General features: G+C 38.8%; 1 protein-coding gene across 2 annotated transcripts in view; it reads right to left on the reverse strand.

The window, feature by feature from the left end:
• Nucleotides 1-18,680: 18,680 nt before the first annotated feature.
• The window catches only part of gcgra (glucagon receptor a), a 30,198-nt gene continuing 28,513 nt past the window's right edge, over nt 18,681-20,365 (reverse strand). Inside the window, exon 15 of one of the 2 annotated variants that reach the window (XM_020610499.1) lies at nt 18,681-20,365. In XM_020610499.1, the coding sequence (XP_020466155.1) occupies nt 20,202-20,365 (164 nt within the window). In that variant the 3' untranslated portion in view covers nt 18,681-20,201. The other variant, XM_020610498.1, reaches the window with a different exon arrangement.

A 20,365-nucleotide genomic window follows, 5' to 3' on the forward strand; every position in this document is an offset into this window, starting at 1 on the left:
ATGTTTATTCTCTCTTGTGTTCCCTCAGTGCATGCCCTTATACTGTATAACGATTCCCATTAAAGTTACATAGATTTCTTCTGTTGCTTTCCAGCATACAGGCAGCATGCATAATCGTAACCTGAAAATCTGAAAACACTAATGTACTGTACTGCTAACACTAATGAATGAACTGTTTTGCGTGCATTCCTGTGCACAGCGGTTCTCCCTTAGTCAGCATTTCAGCTGCAACAATAACAGTGTTTGAAAAAAAAAACAACTAAATAAGTGATGGATTACTTTGAACTGAAAAAAATGACACCTTGGAAACAGAAGCAGTGTTGTCATCGATATAAAACCCGACAGTGTGCTTTAGCAAATATCTGTTTGTAATGCAAAGCATGCGCAATTTGTAGCAATGGAGCTGCAAGATGCAAAACATGGTCATTAAATGCATGCGTGTTTAGGACTGATACCATATTCAGTCAATCACGAAGCCAGAACTAGTTTACTGACAAATATTTAATAGAACATGCAGCATGTGAAAAACAGGTCAAAATATTATTCAGTTTGTAAGAAATGGTGTTTCTAAAAACAGGTTCATATTTATTACAGTGCAGCCTCACTTGTTGGTTTGTAAAGCCAGAATATATGAAAAATGTTGGTTGGATGTTTTTGCAAAGGTCAGTATCAGCAAAACTTCACAAATTATTGTTTATTTTTACTATGTGAAAAATGTGATGTACAGATAGGGACGCACAGTTTTCTCCATTCATTATCTGGATTTCTTAGAGACTGATAAGAAGAACCGTGTGTTAATATATATTCAAAGAGTTGTTAGATCTAATCTCTGATCACTGTTTCTGTTTCTTGTATTTTATTAGTCCACACACATCCACCTTTTTAAGGCGTCTGAGTTGGAGGGGCTCATTTACTTGCAGCAACATTATGTGAACTTTAATGGAGCATGAACCCACAGACGACCAAAACAAATTTCTGTAACATTTTAGACAAAGATAATACAGAATATATTAAATATGAATGACTTTATGGTAACATGTCTTTTCTGGCTCTTTAAAAAGGCTAATGTATATTTGGGAGACATATTATGAGTTAAATGAAAACAAACACAGCAGCGTTCCCTTTCATTTAAGCCTTGTTTGTTGTAAACTGGCCTGACATTTAGTCTGAATGGATTTCTAAAATAAATTCACATTTCCCAGCCTCTGCCTGTCCCTAACACAGGTTTATATTTTGCATGAATGTGCCGAGAGACTGTTCTTTACCTACTAACACATAACAATCAAATATTGTTTTGGGCTGCATTATAAAACAATTGCTCTCATTTCCTTTCCTTGCGTGTTCCACCCCTGTGGCCAAATTGAGTTGATTTAAAATAAACAGTAGATTTAGGTATAATGCATATTTCAGGCGGTGGAAATAACACCCAACATTATAGCTAAATGTTCTTTTGGAGCAGCTTGTTGCTTGTCATTACAAACCTAATATGGCTCCTCTATTAATGGCAGAAGAACAGAGCTGGTGGGAAATTGTTTTGTTCACATCTTGGCTTCTGATAAAGAGGCAATCCTGAGGGAGGATGTAAGCCATTAGGAGGACCGCGTCCTCGACACAAGACAGGTCAATAGGTCTCAGCATGGTGCGTTTGGAGTGACCCAGTGAGCTGCAACAGGCCAAGTATACAGCCGATGGCTAATTTTAGCATAGCATTAGTCTGTACATTAGATGAATCTAGCATTTTATGTACTTTACATATATATAGTGTAACTAGTTTAAACTACATATAGTTACTTTCAGATTAAGACTTTACATACAAACACAATATATTTAAAAAATACAACATGTTATTTTTGGTATTATTAGGATTAGTGTATTTTTACTGTTTAAGTAGCATTTGAATGTTTTGGCTTGATGAGATGGTGCTCATTTTATAGTTAGGTAGTCTAGTAAAAGCTCATGTCATAGTAGGCTACTATAAGTAAAATCATAATCAGAGTAGTCAAAATAAATACAGTTACATTTGTGGAGAACTTTTTTTTTCCTGCCCCAGTAACCATCTCACAGATTTATCCCCCAAGTTGGTCGATACTGGACTAAACTACTTGTATATAAAGTAGGCAAAAGAAGCTTCACCTTAGACAATCACAGCAGTAAATGTTGTTTAACAGTATTAACAATGTAGTAATGTCCACATATTATAACATATCAATCACAAAAGACACTTTTCTGCAATATGTGTACATTTACTTTTGATACTTCAGATAATATGTAGTTTTTTGTTCAGAAATTTTACTTGTAGTGGAATATTGTTAGATTGTTTACTTTTATGTAGCTAAAGGACGTGAGAACTTCTTCCACCAGTCAGTTTCTCTGATGCATTCATTCATGTTTTTCTTTTTTAAATGAACATAATCGACCACCACTTGTGCACATCATTAAGTATAATAAACTAAAGATGGGCTTCATGCATTTAACTGTGTTTATTGGACTGATGTATGTAGTGTTTGGTTTACACTTCATCACCTCATGTTTGATTTTGATAGCTTAACTAGTGAGGTGCACGCTGTGTTGCGTTGCATTCACATGTGGCCAAAAAAGGTGAAGGAATGTGGAGTAGTCTTTGTGGGCATGTTTCACCACATGATGACAGTCATTCAGATGCAGGAATGACTGGAATCGAAGATACAATTGCCTTTGCTGATGAACATGAGCCGTTTTCATCGCTGGGGTTATTTGTATTTATGTCTAGTATTCAGTTCTCAGGGCAAAGAAAGGAACAGATAAATGATCCAGAAAAATGACACATGAGAGATGTGACAAGACCTGAATAGAAACACACTGCTAGTGCTTATCAGGTCCAGCCAGCAGAATGTGATTAGTATCGACTGACAAACTGACAAGGTGGAGACTAAAAGCTAAACCCGGATACAGTTTCACCAGTTTTGTCTGCATGCAGCATCTAACACAGCTTCAGAGCCCCTGCTGAAAACACGGCCTCGTCACCGCATAAACGGGCCCATTAATCCCGCTCAGCAAAGTACAAAAAGCCTCTTGAGTCTGTAATTGATTGCTTATCCCAGCTGAGATTTACTCTCACAAAAGACTTTCAAACAGTGTCAAGTGAAAATGTCAAAGACATAAACAAAAGCCTGTTTCTGTGTCACTGTAAGTGTGTGTGAGTGGCTTTTATCAGTCTGTTGATTGCTTAAGGTGTGAATAGCAAGAACAAATCTGTCCACTGAGGGTTTGTGTGAAGAGGTAGCAGGATGTAAACTAGTAGCATCTTTATTCCAGTTTCCAGCACTGGACAGTGATTCCCAGCAGACTTCTGCCTTTGTGTGGTTGTAATCAGCAGAAACATGGGCAGGGCCTCCCACCTTTCACTGCATATACACAATATACACTGCTCAAAAAAATAAAGGGAACACAATGGAAAATAAGACATTCAACTATGTAATGAACAAGGTATTTAATAAGAATATTTCATTCATTCACATCTAGGATGCCTTATGTTGTGTTCCCTTTATTTTTTTGAGCAGTATATATTGGCTGGATGGCAGCGGCAGTTTCCTCACATGTCTGCTGAATTATAGATGCATGCAAACAAACCATAAACTGTTCTGCTGTACACATCTTTCTTGTACTGAAAACATCTTAAACCAGAAGTATATGTTTAGAGGGAAATAGACACCAGCTAATTTTTTCTCTTACTGAAAAGATTACAAGACGGATAGCACTTTTATGACTGAATGATAATTATGAAGTTTACTGCAAACAGCAGTTAGCTTAGCTTAGCATAAAGACTGGAAATGAGAGGAAAGAGCTAGCCTCACTCTGTCCTAAGGTAACAAAATCCTCCTGTGGCACCTGCAAAGCTCACAAATTAATATATCTGGGTGGTTGTGGAGAGATGGTTTGAAGCTAGTAAGTGTTGACCGGGGGCACTTGTTGGGCAAGATTTCTTAAAGTTATTTAAAAATTGGTATTAATGTCCTCATCTAATACTCTGTAGAAAAGTCAAAAACATATTTCTGAAAAAAAATCAAATGTTAAATACAAAGTGTGATCATTGGCTGTGAACACTTACACAGAATTCATATATCAAAGCTTGTGGATTTCAGCTCCACAAAATGTTGTACAATCCAAGGATAATGTGGATTTTATCCTAAAGTGCAATTATGCATCAAAGTTTGCTGAGTAAAATCTACTTTGCTTTTTTCATTATACACTTCCAAATGCTATTAAGCATGCACGTCCATATGAGAATCCTCATGCAGATAATATATATTCATTAAACACATTGGTGAAAGCCACTTTTCAGTCACACTGCTTGTCTTTGGGTGAACAGGGACAAACCATGAACTCTCTACTACTGACTGTCCCCTCGCTGCCCTGCTGCTATTTTCATCAGTGTCTCTAGTGTGCCAGTGTTGTTTTAATGGGCTCTGGGCAGACACACCTTTCACTGTCAACCACATTAGGGCAAAAAAGAAAATAATAACATCTTAGCAACACCTTTCTCACCTCCACATTCTCCAAGCCTGTTAGACTACATGGTGTTGAATGAAAACAAAGTAGAATATACATAATAGCAGAGCCTGTAGCTGACAGGCCAATCATCTCATCAGGGATAATGTTTGTGCCATGGCATGACCTGCACTGTTAACACTGGAGCACAGAAGGGAAAACAGCCAAGCGAAAATAGTGCTGGAGCATGCTTTTAACTTATAAAGCAGGAAGGGGCTTTTGTGGGTCTGAAGTGCTCGACTGTAGAAAGTATGCTAGCTGACTTTACATAATGAAATGCAGATGAGGCAGCCTGAGCTACTCTACAGATATCCACAGAAACAAAGGTCCCTTGACAATGTTGTTCCAATGTTGTATATGGTAGTTTACAATGTATGACTCTGTAATACCCCAGCTCTTTAATTGGACAGCTCTGAATAACGAAGGAGTCCATCTTTCTTCATTTAGTGCTGATTTATTTTAAACCACAAGTAAAAATTACAAACACAACCCGGGTTGCTCCTCCGCCAGAGACACACACACACTGGCTGCTGGAGAGAGGAGTTCCTGGCCACACAAAGCCTAATACATTTATAAGTTTTGGGCTAACCCCTTACACGGAAAGATTACAGAACCCCAGATGAAGGCAGTCCGGAGACTCCATCTCTTATCTAGATCTCCACATGCTTGGAGCAGCTGCGTTTTACCTAGTCATAACAAAATGAGGAATCTCAATGTGTGTGTATGTTGTCATGTGGTGCGTAACTAAGGCATTCATTCAGACATAATATTCTAACACAAGATTTAATACAAGGCAACAATTGGTGCCATGGTTCACTTTTCAGAATCAACATTCTGTCTGCTAACCTTGAAACAAAACAGACTAGAGCAGACTTTGAATCTTACTAAATTGCATTACTAACACATTAAGGCCTAGCAATTACTAATATCTAACAACTCTAATTATATACTCTGTACATAGAGTATAATTGTTTACAAATCTTGCAAGTGTGGATGTGACAAATTATTGTAATATAGAAAATTACAGGAGACACTGCAACCTGGCTATTATGTGATTTGTGAGCAGAAAGTACTACCACCAATTAAAAATAATTTAAATGTAAAACATTTTGTGAAGCTGAAATCCACAAATTTGAACCTATAAACTCAAAGCAAAAGCTCACCTGTGTTAATGTTTTCATATCTGTGTTGTTTGGTGGTATTTTTGTTTTGTTTTTAAATTACCTTTAGTTATTCAGGGTATGTCCAATGAGAGGACACCTGTCTTTTGTAGGGACGTCCTCTTCACATTCATACAGTTACACATTCACAGCTGAAAGCGGCCCAGTACAACCACAGGCCTTGCTTGAGGGCACCACAAAAATACAACATTAAAAAAATCAAGAGAAGTATATTTAGTACCAGAGTTAATTTGCAGGACTCGCTGCTGTTATTTGCAGCCTCTTTTATAATTGTTGAATAATTGTTTATTTTACCTCAGGGTTTTTGTCCTCGCTGACTGTGTGGCTCCGTGAGGAAGGCCTGCCCTCTGGCCCTGGGCTTGTCTGTCCCCACAGATGATGTAACAGCTCTAAATAAGGAAGAGCTCTGTTACAATAGGCTCTAATTTAAACTGATACAGTGCTGGTCACGCAGGGCCGTGCCTTTAAGGTTAGCATAATAGACCTGAACATGAAAGACATACTGTATGTGGGTTTAAAACTCCGTGATTTTGCATTCTAGATGTGAATTCGCTATATTATGTGCCTTGGTGATGTGTTTGACTGGCCAAGTGACTAACTCATTAGTATATAATGTTTGTTCCTAGCAACAAAATCATGGTTAGGCTTATTTATGCTTCGTTATCTGCACTCACTAACTCATTTGGTTAAAGTTAGGGAAATATTTTGGTCTTGGTTTAAAATAAATAAATACAAGCACAAGACAAGATATATTTACTATATTGACATTGCCCTGTGGGCTTTTATTCATCTTGCACGCTGCATTAACCCACACCACACATTTTAATGTGTTTCTGCAGTCTGTTTTTAACTGTAGTGTATTTTGTTGTGAATGGAGCTGCCTGACAATTGACTCAGTAGAAAATACATTTCTGAAATGCAGACACGTTTAGTTTTATATCATAATCTCAATCAAGACTACAGTTTTTGCCACAACATATAATGTACTCCTTCAATAATGTGGGCTTTAGACTGTGAAACTGCTCAAACAAGAGACAGCCAAAGAACATTTTGGCCGTACCAGAAACCCAGCTGATGAACAGTCTGATTGTTTATAACACTCTTATGGTTCACATCAAATGGTTTCTATGGTCATTTAGGCTGGAGGAATTATTGATATATTTAGATTAATCAACATTTAAAAGACTGATGGATAAACTATAGTTCTTTAGTTATAGATAACTGATTGAATTATTAATATTATTTTTTTATTCTTTTGCCAGAAAAAGCCCAGAATGTGTACAGATAAAGCAGCTGTTTCACACTTAACACTTTGACACCGGTCAACAGTTGTAACACCCAAAAGACACCAAGCACAACAAGGTCATGTGGTTAAACTTCCACTGACATTATCTTCTCCCATGCACAGGGGGCGAGGACTCCAATACCACCAGCTCTGTCTTTTCCTCATTAGGGAGAGGCTTGGTATATCTGACAACTGCCACAATGGTACAGCTCTTCTTTAACTTACACAAAGCATCTTTAAGTTATATAAAACAGACCATTGTCATTAAAGGATCCTGCTGTAGAACAATACTCTAAAGTCTAAGCTGAGCTTTGACAATAGTTTTGTTGATCCTGGGAATCGTAATGACATTTTCCTGTTCCCCTTTCCCACTCCACACCTGTTGGACTCTTCACCTAATTCCCCTCAGTTTGCAGCAAGGTGTGAAATATTACAACCTGCTTTCCAAAGATAACTCCCTGCCTCCTTCCTCTCCTCTCCTTCAGTTCCTGTCATCACAATAATCCCACACACCTCACAAACTGAGCCTGAGAGTCAAACTGTCACAGCTGTGAGCCGTTTTGATGTCAGTTTCATGTTCATGAAGCTTTATGTAAAACCTGGAAACCACAGAGTCTGAGGAAATGGCTGGTTAGTCAGGATGAGGATTCCTGGGAACTGGACGCTGTCTAGCGGATTAGGACCAGCAAGGAAAGTTAGAAAAAATGCAGAGACTTGCACACCAACAGAAACTTGAACCAACTCATAGTCTGATTTTCCATTTCTGTTATTAGCAACTATGTGGCACCTTTTGTGTACATAAAAGAACTCTTATTTTGATTTGAGATGTGCACAATTTTTGTTTTATCTCATAAAACACCATAATGTAAAAACACTTGTGTTGTTATGGTTTAGATTAATAAATCTAATCTCATGATATTTACTGCAAAACAAAGTTACTTTATTGTTGCTGTTGCCTATTCATTGTTAATTACTCACTCAGGTCTAATCAAGATTTCGTGGTGTGTTACCTGAAGACTGACTGAGTTAGAAATTTCAGTTAGTTCTTTGGTCTCATCAACAAAATACTTTTGGTTTATTGCAAAAATTTGAGTCTTTTATTTTTAACGCCATACTATGTTTTCACTTTAATGATTTATTTTTTGCTTTTTGTTACATGTACAAATGAATAAACTGAGCTAAACTAATTTTTCTTCAAAGTCTTGTGTGTTCTTAAAAACTGCGACTGTAGTGAAACCCAGCTGGACAATATTTGTGTCTCTGCTCCAGTTATGTTTCTGAATGTGACAGACACTGTGCAACTGGGACTTTTAAAGAGTGTTGAAGCAGAACAGGAGGCTAATACTGTGAATGAAAGTGAAGATTCATAGAGAGAATAACAGGGACTGCTGATGTCGAAAGGCTGAAGATTAATCGCTGAACAACACGACTGCAGAGGAGTAAAACAATGTTTGTGGTAATGGTGTGAACTGGTCTCACGCTGAAAATGATACTCTCCTCACATGCCGCTGGGTTCCTCTGACATTTAAACATCATAAAGAGCCATTTCAAGACAGAATCTATTTAAAAGGTAATTAGCTACACCACTCTCAGTTGCAGTTGGAATCATTTACCATCTGTTTGCTGTGCTTGATAGACATATTTTGTCATTTTTAATAAACCAATAAAGGAGGAACTCGGATGGAGAAGGGTATATTCAAAGGAACAGACTTTCAGACATATAATATGAACATCTGTCCTGTCTTACATCTAGTATGGTTTTTCATACTTTTTCAGAAATTTTGATTTGCAGTATCTTGTATTAATTGTGCATTCAAGATCACTGACCACAGCAGGACTCCTTGCAGTAATTTTGAAAAGTAATTAAATGGCCCTTATCAGTGCCAACCAAGATGATGCAACATTTAGATTCTCCACTGCTTTAATTAACTGCTGCTAAACCTGGCTCTCAGTTACTTGTGACAGATATACTGCTCATTTACCGCTGTTCTTAGCAATCTTTAAAACAATGGGTCTTTAACACAAACGTAGATCTCTTGTTGTCAGCCAGAAACCAGTGAATATTTTCAGCAGAAGCTGAAATGTTTCCTACAGCACAGAAAAGACAGATGCAAATATTATTTGATAATTCATTCCTTCCAGACAAATTTCTTTGTATTCATACAAAGGTTTTATAATTTTCAACATACACAAGTCTGACAAGCACATTGCTGCTGGCCGCTCTGCAATCTATTTTTATGCTGGAATGTTTTTCTTGTTTTGTTTTTGAATCCTAGTTATGAGGACAGGGCTATCTGGGATGCAAAGTTCCTTCTAGTGCTTTTAAATTGAAACTGCAAGACAAACTAGCTTTTATTCTCCCGGGGCAAACTACCTGATCCTGGGAGTGATAACGTGTGTGTGTAAGAAAGAGATGCTTTGGGATGGTCCATCACCTCTAAACAGTGTAGCCAGGAAACACTTAACCTCCGGGCAGAACATTAATATCATACAGTCTTACAGGGCTGGAGGAACTCACAGCCAGTGTGGGAAGGCATAAATACTGCCCTCATTCTGTTTACAATCAAGTGGCCTGACTGCATCATGTCTGAGTGCTTCCATTGTGGTGGCCCTGGTTCCCTTTAGACTATGTGGTGATGAAAACCTTTGCATTGAAGAGACTTCTTTAAAGTTGACAGAGCCCCCAGTCAATGAATATGTAACTGAACATTCATAATTATACAGCTAGCAATTATGTAGCCTGCTAGAGAGAAGGACAGCTTTCTCTTTTCTGCCACAAGCAAGAGGACAAACATTTTTATTTGTAGCCTCATAGCTAAATATGCTCTGATTAGTAATATATATGTATATATAGCACTGACATCAGAGTGTACAGGTTCTCTAGAGTGAGCTCTTTGACTAAAAGAAACACCACCTTTTTTGTCGTTAACAGGTTAAACTGAACCTTGAAAGTAATAGACACAGTCTCCAGGTGGTCACCTTATTTAGCTTTACTCAGTGTGATAATCTGAACACTAACATTTACAGTCACTTACAAGACAGCACCATGTACAGTAGATGTTTGCCAGCACTGCTTCATGGCGAATGGATTCTTCTTGTGTTTGGTCCACTGGTGAGTCTAGTAAGCAAAACATGATATGTTGTTGAAATGAGGAGCCCTGATGTCCAATAGTCTCAGGGCAAACACCACTATATCCCTTCATCAGATGCTTTTTGCCCATCAAATACATTTGCTCTCTGTCGCCCTGCAGCCATGCTGGTTCTGCATCGCTCCAGGGTCCTTCTTGTTTTGTGTCTCTTTCTTGAACACATAGAGAGATGAAGATGAGAAGTGTGGGAGACAGTACTTTAGCATGCATGCAGGTCATTAACAAGAGATGTGGTTCATGGGATATGAAGTAAGAAATGTGTTACTGGATGTTCACGGCTGTTGCCCATTATGTTGATTTCCTCACTTACAAGAATTGTTATAGTGCTCGTAGCCTGAAGACTCAATATTTCAGCCCTCTGTAAGTACATTTGAAACACTATTGATATTCTCTACTCACTGAGATATAAGAACAGAATCAGTTATTTTCTTGACTTTAGTTTTTGCTTCAGACTTGTTAAGGGTATTAGATTTTTGTGGCACAACAAGCTATAGATGGGAATGTCCGTCTGTCTGTCCAACACTTTGGTTCAGAATGAACTAGTTCACCATGTCACGATTGGTCCCAATCCCTGACGTCCTGTGTTTGGCTTTTATTTTGTTAAGACTTCCTCCCTAACCCATCTTATGTTATCTTACCTGACTCAGCTTTACATTGCTCCCACCTGTGGCTTGTTTATTCTTGCCTTTAAAACCTGCCTCGCCCTCGTAGTCAGTTTTGAATGGTCTGCTGTTTGGAACTCTCCAGCTGGTCCTGAGTCCTGACCTCCAAACCTGTCTTCAGGTTCTTCACCTGTATCAGCCTTATCTCGGTTATGTTTTGTTGTTTTGTTATGTTACGTTAGTCTGCACAAATGGCAAAACTGACTCAAGTCTGGCCTGGTTATTCAAGATTGTAACTTAGAAAAAGCTACGCTTGATAAATGCTCATTCACTTTTTTTCAAACAGATATGCAGACGTTCTATTACCATAGTAATGACATTGTCGAGGAGCAGTCGTTAGCACTGAGTGCTCTTACTGTGGGAGAAGAACGGGCACAGCAGGTAGGGTTGATGGAGAGAGAAGTGCTCCTGTACCCAGCTGAAAGTGCAGCCGGGATCAGAGATAAAACCACAGACTAATTTATCTTCTTCAGATTATAGAGGCTTGTAGGCAGGCAGCAGATGCCAACCGCAAACAGGCTGTACACTGAAAGAGGAGCCTGTGGCTTTGTTGGAGGGGAGTGATAGCTTGTTTTGTAATCAGCGGTCTTATACTAGATGGGTTACACAGAGGATTGAACATTATATTTTCCTGTTTTCACAGAAGCCCTCACAATTTCCCCTGTGGATGAAATGTCTGAACCCATCTGTATTATAAAGGATTGAAGTTTGAGTAAACACAATTTGTAAAGGCTACACAAACAGATTCAAACTTAAAAATGGCAACTATGAAATAGCAAGGGTGTTTCAAACAGCTTAATGAGGTGCTGAGCCAAAGTTGATCTATATTCTGTGCTCTGTTTTGACTGGAAAGTAAAGGTTGTTTCCTGTGAACAGTTATGTCCGCTTTAAATAAACAGATTTTTCCCTGAATTCTGCATTGGTGGTTCTTTGACCCTTCTCATCCAGTCTCTGAATCATCTTATCTTGACTGCCATTCAGGAGAGCAAAACAAATCTTGTTTGAACAGATACTAATGAAATATCTGACTGATGAGCTGTCCATAGAGTTAGCATGCTTGTGGGTCCTGCTACATACAGTAAGGATTAACATATGAACCAATTCAGATCATGCAGCTTGATTTTTTTTTCTTCACATGAAGCCATATGCTTTTAAAGAAGAGTAGACAGTCCAGATCCAACAGATGAGGTAAAAACATGTCCACAAAACTGCATGTAGTTGAAAAATTCCGCCTTTACAATGGCACCGGGAGGTTTCAGGCAATCTCATATGAACCCACGACTGCCTGAAGATCATAACCATTCAAGGAATTGCATAATACTTTATTTTATTAGACAAAAATGTCTCATGAGCGAGAGTTTGTGAGATGTGTATAAACCAAGTTGCTTCTGCATAGAAATACTAGAACGTACCAAAGATACATTATTCCACACTAACTTAAACTTGACCATTTTAGCCAGTGCAATGCAATCCAGTGGGGTTGTCCCAGTGTTAGCTTTATTGGTGTATTGTTAGGTATTTTTAGTCAGATAGACAGTGGTTTGGTACTTTATGTATTAGAAATGTTTAGTGTAGACAGGTTGTCTAGCTTAGGCTGTTAAATGCTTACTCATTTTCATGAGTTACTCCAGGTTGTTTATGTTCAAGGATAACTAGATAAAAAGTTGATTACTGTATGACGTGTTTAATCATAATCATAGTCATAATATCTTCTTATGCTTAATGTCAGGACATGTCATTGGATGTCCTGTCAGAATGTCTTAGATACACACCACACAATCAATGGACAATCACACATTGATTTTCTTCATGCTTTGACTACTGCTCAGGCCAGCTGCATAGCTGGCATATCAGGTGACGTCACGGTTTTGACGTTCCTGTGTAGAATGGGGTTAGCCCAAAGCAATATAATGTACAGGCCTGTTGTGGTTCGGGGTCTTTCATCTTTCATCTGCCTGCGTGCAGTTTGGAGGTGCAAAGACTCCTGAGCGTGTAATGTTAATTTTTACCTGTATTCATGGAATAAATCAGCACTGTTTTGTAGTTACTTGGAATGTCTCGTCCCTCAGAGTCAGTATGGTAAAAAGTACCGGGAACAACAGTATTATTTCTTCAAACAGACTAAATTATCTTATGGTTGTGATGGTTCATCTCTAGCTCAAATGGGTTAGTCAGTGATTTAAAATGGGTAACTTTTTAATCGACTTCTTGGCGTTTTGTTCCATCTTTAATTTCCTAGATTTTCTCTCATTTCAATTACACCTTCAGCCTTTTCTGTGTTTAAATGACACGTTTGACAAGCTGTTATGCTCCTAGTTGTTAAGACATTCATTCAAGGCTTTAAAGGGGTTTCTCAAAGAAACCACATAATAGAGTAACTGACTAATCTCTATGAGGAACTCTGGGCTTTGAACAAATGTCTTTCTCTGACACACCTTTTTTTCTTGGTTTTTAACTTGGATGCATGACATATTTTGCAGGTGTCTACCTGATAGCAAAGCATCAAATGAAACCTGCAACCCTCTTGAGCATAGAATCAAATTAGTTCTCTTGTAAGCTGCAGTAAACAGTTTCACGCCAGCACGTCTCTCTGCTCACACTCAGACTCATCTGACTTCATCGCCCTCATGGGAGTAATTTGGGAATACTGGATGCAGCCAGTTTTTGGTTCATTATCCTTGCTAGCAAATGTCCTGTTGGCCTCCAATCATTCTGGAGGTCAGTTGGACATATTATGGGCAAATATTTGATGGTTTGCTTCACTAGAAATGAGCATTTTTACATTAAGTGAGTCTCTCTAGGAAACTGATAAACTGACCAGTGGATTAGTGCTGCTGTCATTCCACAGAAAAACCATGAAAAAGAGCAGCATGGGTTTGGTTTCCCAAGCTATTTGAGAGGTTTTCCATACACCATAATTGCAAATTTCCTTGCCCTAAATGCATTATAGTAACTACCCACAAATCTAGCTTATTGAAATGTGATGAAAGCCTAGGTCATATTTGTTTTTCTTCCTGTGTTTTATGGATTACTTTGCCCAAATGTTATACAGAAAACCCACATTCATTATGTGGAATAAAATCTAAGATGAATTAAACTGAAATCTAATACATTGAGGCTGTGTGTTCCCAATCATTTAACTAGGTAGGAAAGCTTATGCAGGGAAAACCAATGAGATAATATAAGGGGAATAATATTATCATTACTAATTTGTTCTGTTGCATTTGTCAGAAGGCCAGTGTGGGGTGTTTGTTGAATATCAGTGTTTCCACCCTGCAATGCAGATTTGTCTTTCTGAGCAAAGTATTAAACAAAGCTCCCCAGGGTGGTACAGATCAAATTGGTAGTTAGAAAATTTGCAGCTGTGGGAATGTAAAGCTCATTAAAATGTATGATTACTATAGCACATTACCAAACAGTGCTTCTTGGTGATGATAATTAAGCATTTAGGAGCATTACACTGCATTATAACACACAATGACATCTGTTTGATCAATCTCTAATCACAGTCTTATGACCACCGTTATCAGTTTATCTTGTCCATCAGAATAAAAGAATCAATGAGTAGCTAAAACCACCAATTACTCATGTGTCAACTGCTGTTTCATGTACTTCAGTGTATGTGACTGTTCATAGAATTCTAACATAACAGAAGCAAATTAGTGTCATTTAAATAATTGCAGGATGAAAGCAATTGAAGAAGCCTTTTCTAGCATGTGTAAAATTACTTTTTATCCTTGTCAGGGCTTTTTTTTAATGCTATTGCTATAACAATTACATCCTGGTCTGAGTAAATTATTGTAGGTCTGGCTGTCTGTTTTTTCCTGTCCTTTGGAAATGATAAGGAAGCGAGAGAAAAACTTGTCTCTCTGTTAAACTGACATGACTGTGTAAACTGAGACTGAAGGTTTTGAGATAGGCACCAGCGTACAACTTACTGAATCTGGGAGAAGTTCTCTGTGCAGTTAGTGGAGAAGGTGAATATCACTCTAGGCCCCTTGTCTCTAGTCTCTAGTTAAGCTAAGCTGACCAGCAAGTGACTGTAGCTTCATAGTTCTCATATAGACATCCGTCATCGGTAAATAAATGTGCTTTGTTTTCCTAAATGACCCACTATTCCTTTTCTAGAAAGTCTGACCTTGGGGCTTTTTGTTCCCTTGGTTATTTTGAGGCAAGCTGCTGGTTACATGCATGGTAAGGTCTTCTTTTAATCTTTCTCTGGGGGCAGGTTTTGGTTGTCAGATCCCCATTCAGTCTCAGCGCTGTTGCTCTAACCACCACATTGTCTGCGATATTGGATTTATTCTACTTATAATAATCTATAATCTGATTGCACAGTGAATTGATTTGATTTGGCATGCTTGTGAAGAGACCATGTAAGGGTGCTGTCAGACTATTAGGCTGTCATGAGGGGAATCTCAGATGAGGTTGTGTGTGTAAGCTGAGAGGGTCTTCTTCATATTACAAGGGGATGTAGTAGCTCTGGTAAATTGAGTTGCTTTGACCCACAGCGCGTGTACCCAGGGGACTCTCTTCTGCTTGAGAGAGGTGGTAACACAACCTCTCAAACTCGGCTAATGAGCTCTAACAGCCTCATTGATGACGCTCATGCATTAACCAAACTGAGGAATCTGGTATCCCTTAGCTCACCACTTGCCTCCACTCCTCTCTTCTACTTCTGCAGCACAGAGGCAGTAATATCAGGTACTCTTTGATATCAGCCGTGTGCCATTTCATAGGCTGAGACAAAAATGATGTGACAAGCACTTGTGAGCACATCTACCTGACAAGTTTCAAAGTTTCCAGTGTCTCAACTTTGAAAACATCACAATATAAAATGGTTTTGGTTGGAACTTTAGTTTAAATCTACAGTGTTCTTACTGTTTACATGTCAAAAGGTTAAGTTAATGCTGTAATGTACAGTATAACCTTAGAAATGATACATTTGTCAATAACAAAAGGCTAGTTTCTCAGATTGTTGGTTATTTTTGTTTGTAAGGCCTGCTCCTGAGACTGGTAGCGCTGGTGATCGCTCACTTGCTGTGATGTGATAAATGAGGGCTGCCTAATAAGAGGATTTATATCCTTTATAAAGAGGTTTGCAGTTGATGACTTCTTAGAGTTTTCAGTGATCAGTAACTAAACAGTTAGCAAAGAGCAGTTTATGTAAATCACACTTAGTAGAAAGTCACTTTTGGCTTTTCCCATTTAGGGGTCGCCACAGCAAATTGTCACACTGATGACTTGCATGTTGACATATGGCACGTGCTGTACACCGGATGCCCTTCCTGATACAACCCTGATCCGAACCTGGGCAACAGCAGCGAGAGCGCTGCGCCTTAACCACAAGCCTACCAGGGACGGCCTACCTGTCCAGTCAGTCACACTTAATAGTTTCCAAAATACAAAACTAAAAACGTTTTTCAGGATTCCTCAGGTTTTGCATTTCTGGACCCACAGAACATGTGCATCTGGCCTCTCTCACGCATGAAACTACTGATCTTTGAAACATTTTATTTTCCATTAGACCTAATGACTCAAATTGTGATTATACGGTCATTTGGAAATGTTTCCATCCTTTTACAACCTCTTCTTTGATGTTTATGTGTGGGAAAGGGCTTTGGGGACAGATGTGACTTGCAGTCCCAAAAATGGCACTGAATTGCTTTTCTGTGATACTGTGATGTACACAAAAGGCCTTACAGCCTAGTATTGTGCCTGGGGGTTAGGCTGGAACAGTACCCCCTCCCTGTACTGATGCAAATCAAACAAACAAACAAAAAAAAAACTTTTTTGTGTAGTTCTCAGGAAGATCAGCTGATGTTTATCTGATCTGTGTGGTGATACCGACTTCATGTTGCTGCCTGAACCAGCACTGTGGCCTCTATAATTGTTTGCAGTGTGAATATGTTTATTCTTATTTTCATTTTTATTGCTGTACTTTTTATTTTTATTCTCTTTGTTACTTTCTATTCTTGTTGCCTTACAACACATTGAGAGCCTCATTGCCTTATGTTCAAACATACGATTGAAGACAATTCTGATTCTGAATATGGCAAAAACAACTACACAATCTTAGGGAGCTGGGCTAATTTCATTTTATCAGTTTCTGGGAAACTACTTCACCATCCAGACCATGTCTCTTCCTTTAGTCTGCTAACAGTCATCACTAGATAGGCTTTGTTATGTTGAACAAGAAGGTGGCGTCTGACCTTGTCAGAAGGTAAAAGTGTTTGGCCACACTTGAAACCAGCTGTTATAGAGAGCGGGATTGTTAAAGCAAACAGTGCACATTTTTAGCAAGTGTTTCCAGGAAGGCGTTCATGATGTTCTACTCAACTGTTGACATGAAAAGCGACAGAAATAGCTGTGTAAAAATGAAAAAAAAAAAAAGTTGTGCTAGAGAGAGATGCTCAAACCCTGGCTCCTTTCTCACCTAGCTGGCCAATCACAGAGGATACGAAGGGGGCTTCCAAAGCTTTTCAATCATCTAACAAGCAACTCTGATGAAGCATACTGGCACCTCAAAGATAATAATAAGACCAGATAGCTAGCTACTGCAGCTACATCATCACAAAACAAGCCATGAAAGCCAATTTCAACATACTTCCTCTTTTTTATTTTAATATTAATTGTTCACCAACAAAAGACACAGCAAGTTAAGACTGTCTTTCACATACACTGTAATTTATTGTCCCACCACTTTGACAGTTTGATAATCAGACACAATATATGATAAACTGTATACATCTGAACAGTTTGTACTGATTTGTTCCTCACACCTAATATACTGCAAAAACAAAGGAACGCACTAATTGGGCCCTTTAAACAATACATTCAAAGAGAACCACTTTGGTCCAGAAAAGGGAGTGACCCAAGCTGCTGGCTTCAAAAACGTACATGATAATAGTCATAGTGTAAAATGCATGTATTAATTTGAACTAAAATTAGCAATAAACGTATTGTTTTCAGTCCTATTTCACTTGAGGTGCATAACATTCTCCTGTTTCTGTCAGTACCTGACTATTTCTTCGACTCAGGGGAAAAAGCATTACAAAGCATTACAAAGTCGCCCATGAGCAACAGCTGCACCCATGTGTGCTTCATGCTCTCACATCAGTTCTGTCTACACTACAGTCCTCAGCAGATACTGAAAAAATAGCCTCATCTTGGAATTTCATGACCCTCTCAACACCACCACCTGGCTGAAATACACACTAATTTACCTCTGAGCTACACAGTCACACATTAGGAACCACCATGCTAGTAGCTTCCATAATCAAACAAAGGGTTGTCTCATTCTTATACAGACCTATTTCTAGGAATGTCCTGTGGTGCAACACTGTGAGTGAATCATTATGACCTCTGACCTCTGTGCTCTGTGTGAACCCAGTGGCCCTGGTTCACTATCGAGCCTATAGCTGCAGCCAGTGATTCATCTTGCTGTAAGACATCCACAAATCTGGAATCCTGAAACTGCACATATTCATACACACACATACACAGGTGTGTGTGAAATATATTGACAGCAATCAATAAATCACCTGTATAAACACATACATACACACAGTACTATTATAAATTAAAAATGTGTAAGTCATACAGAATTAATTCTGGCAAAATATTTTGCAATTTGAAGATTAGTTAATGCTTTCCCGGAGGCTTCCCTTTAAGAAAACAAAACAAACAAAATTGCAATATATTCAGAAGCAAGTGTACCACTGCTAATTTAGTTTCTTGTGTCACTAGGATGCTCAAAGCTTTGCTCAAAGTGTCCACGGTAGCACGCACAAAATAAGGCTGAATACTAAACACATACTGTACAAGCACTCCTCTGTTATCGGTCACATCGGTCAGTATCCAAATATTTCTCCTGGTCGACAAAAAGATAATGTCACTGCAGATTTACCTCTGAGCAACAGCAGCACCAGTCTGTGCATCAATTCTATATGTATATTAAAATCCTGAGCAGATGCTGATGAAAAATAGCCTCAGCCTGCAATTGTTTTAACCCACTCAAACCAGGGCCTGCCTGAAGTACTATAAATGCACAGAGCTCTTATCTGAATGACAAACACATCGCTGTCATGCTCTAAAAGAGATCCTGGGCGCATGCAGATATGAGCACCGCCCATCTGACATTTTTCCATTTGCACAGTGGAGATAATAATGTGATGGCACTGTAGTCCCCAGTGTATGAATCACTCCTCAGTGGGATGAGTCACTAAACCTATGACTTAACTCCAGTCTTCATACATGAGAGCCTGTATTTGACATTGTGAAAACACCGTTGTGTTGGAGGTGGTGTTACTTTGAGTCACAGTGTTTAGTTGATGCTTTATGCATGTGTATTTTTATCCTTAATTTGACTCCACAGTTGCACCTAGCGGCTTTCATCTCAAGAATTGAGTGGGCTACTATGCAGAAGTTCATATACTACCACAAGGCAGGAGTCTGACAACATCTTGATGGCATAGAGAGAAGAAAATACATTTAATGGCACAAAATTGCAACTATTCCCTTTAAAAACACACCTGGCACATTTACAGTTACAATATTAGCATTCAGCAGTGTTCAAGGTTTAGACCCATCTAACAATTTTTTTTTTTTATTGTGAAACACCTAAACAAGCAAAGTGATGATCATATTAGCTTATTTATAATATACAATCTCTATACAATCTCTTGACCTCTTTTAAGGTCTATATGTGAGCCAGGAACGACCTGGTGAGAGCAGCTGCCAACTTCCCATGGGCCCGTATGGGGCCACTTGAGTAACACTGTGTTCACCTTACTATATGAGGTACAGTGAACAGAAAGTTTCTCCTTTTCTGTACATTTCCATCAAAGTCAGTATAGACTGGACATATCAGAGCAAAGCAAAGAAGAAAAATCCTCTGTTTCCTACCATCTTGTGTTGTGTCACTTGTTTAGTCTGCGTGTGTGTGTGTACAGTTCGATGTCCAGTTTGTTTTAACCTCCAGTACCACAAAGCACACATTTGATACACAACACAAATTAAAGCAGAAAGTCAAGCAAGGACCCTGTGACTTTTGTTGTTGTTGTTGTTTTGTTTCTGTTTTTGTTATTTGAGGTTTTAGGTTTTTTGTTATTTTACACGGCTTATCTGCCTCGAGATGGTGTTGTCTCATTGTTCAACATCTTACACTGTCTGACTAACGCTTACAGAAATCTTTTCATGAGGCTCACAGCACATTGGGCATCTCAGTGTGGATATCTGTTGCATTGTTCTCCATTGTGGGCTGAATGCTCAGTCTCCTAGAAACACTCATCTGTGAGTGAAGACTGTTATGACAGATGACCACAACTCTTTGCAGCCACCTGGAACAGTATGTCAGAATCAAATTTCTTCATTCAGTTCTTGTTCCCAGTGCTTTTCACAGGTGGCTTTCTACATTCCCTCTCTGAGCTTCGTAGCACTGCACTCTGTCTGTAAGGCTGATGTCCTCCAACAGGGTGCAGTTGCTGACGGCTCCCTCGTGCAGCAGGGAGACACACTGCCCTTCCCCCTTACTGTGGACTGTGCCATTATGGCAGATAG

This window comes from Monopterus albus, unplaced genomic scaffold, assembly GCF_001952655.1.
Source record: "Monopterus albus unplaced genomic scaffold, M_albus_1.0 scaffold105.1, whole genome shotgun sequence".
Taxonomy (NCBI): Eukaryota; Metazoa; Chordata; class Actinopteri; order Synbranchiformes; family Synbranchidae; genus Monopterus; species Monopterus albus.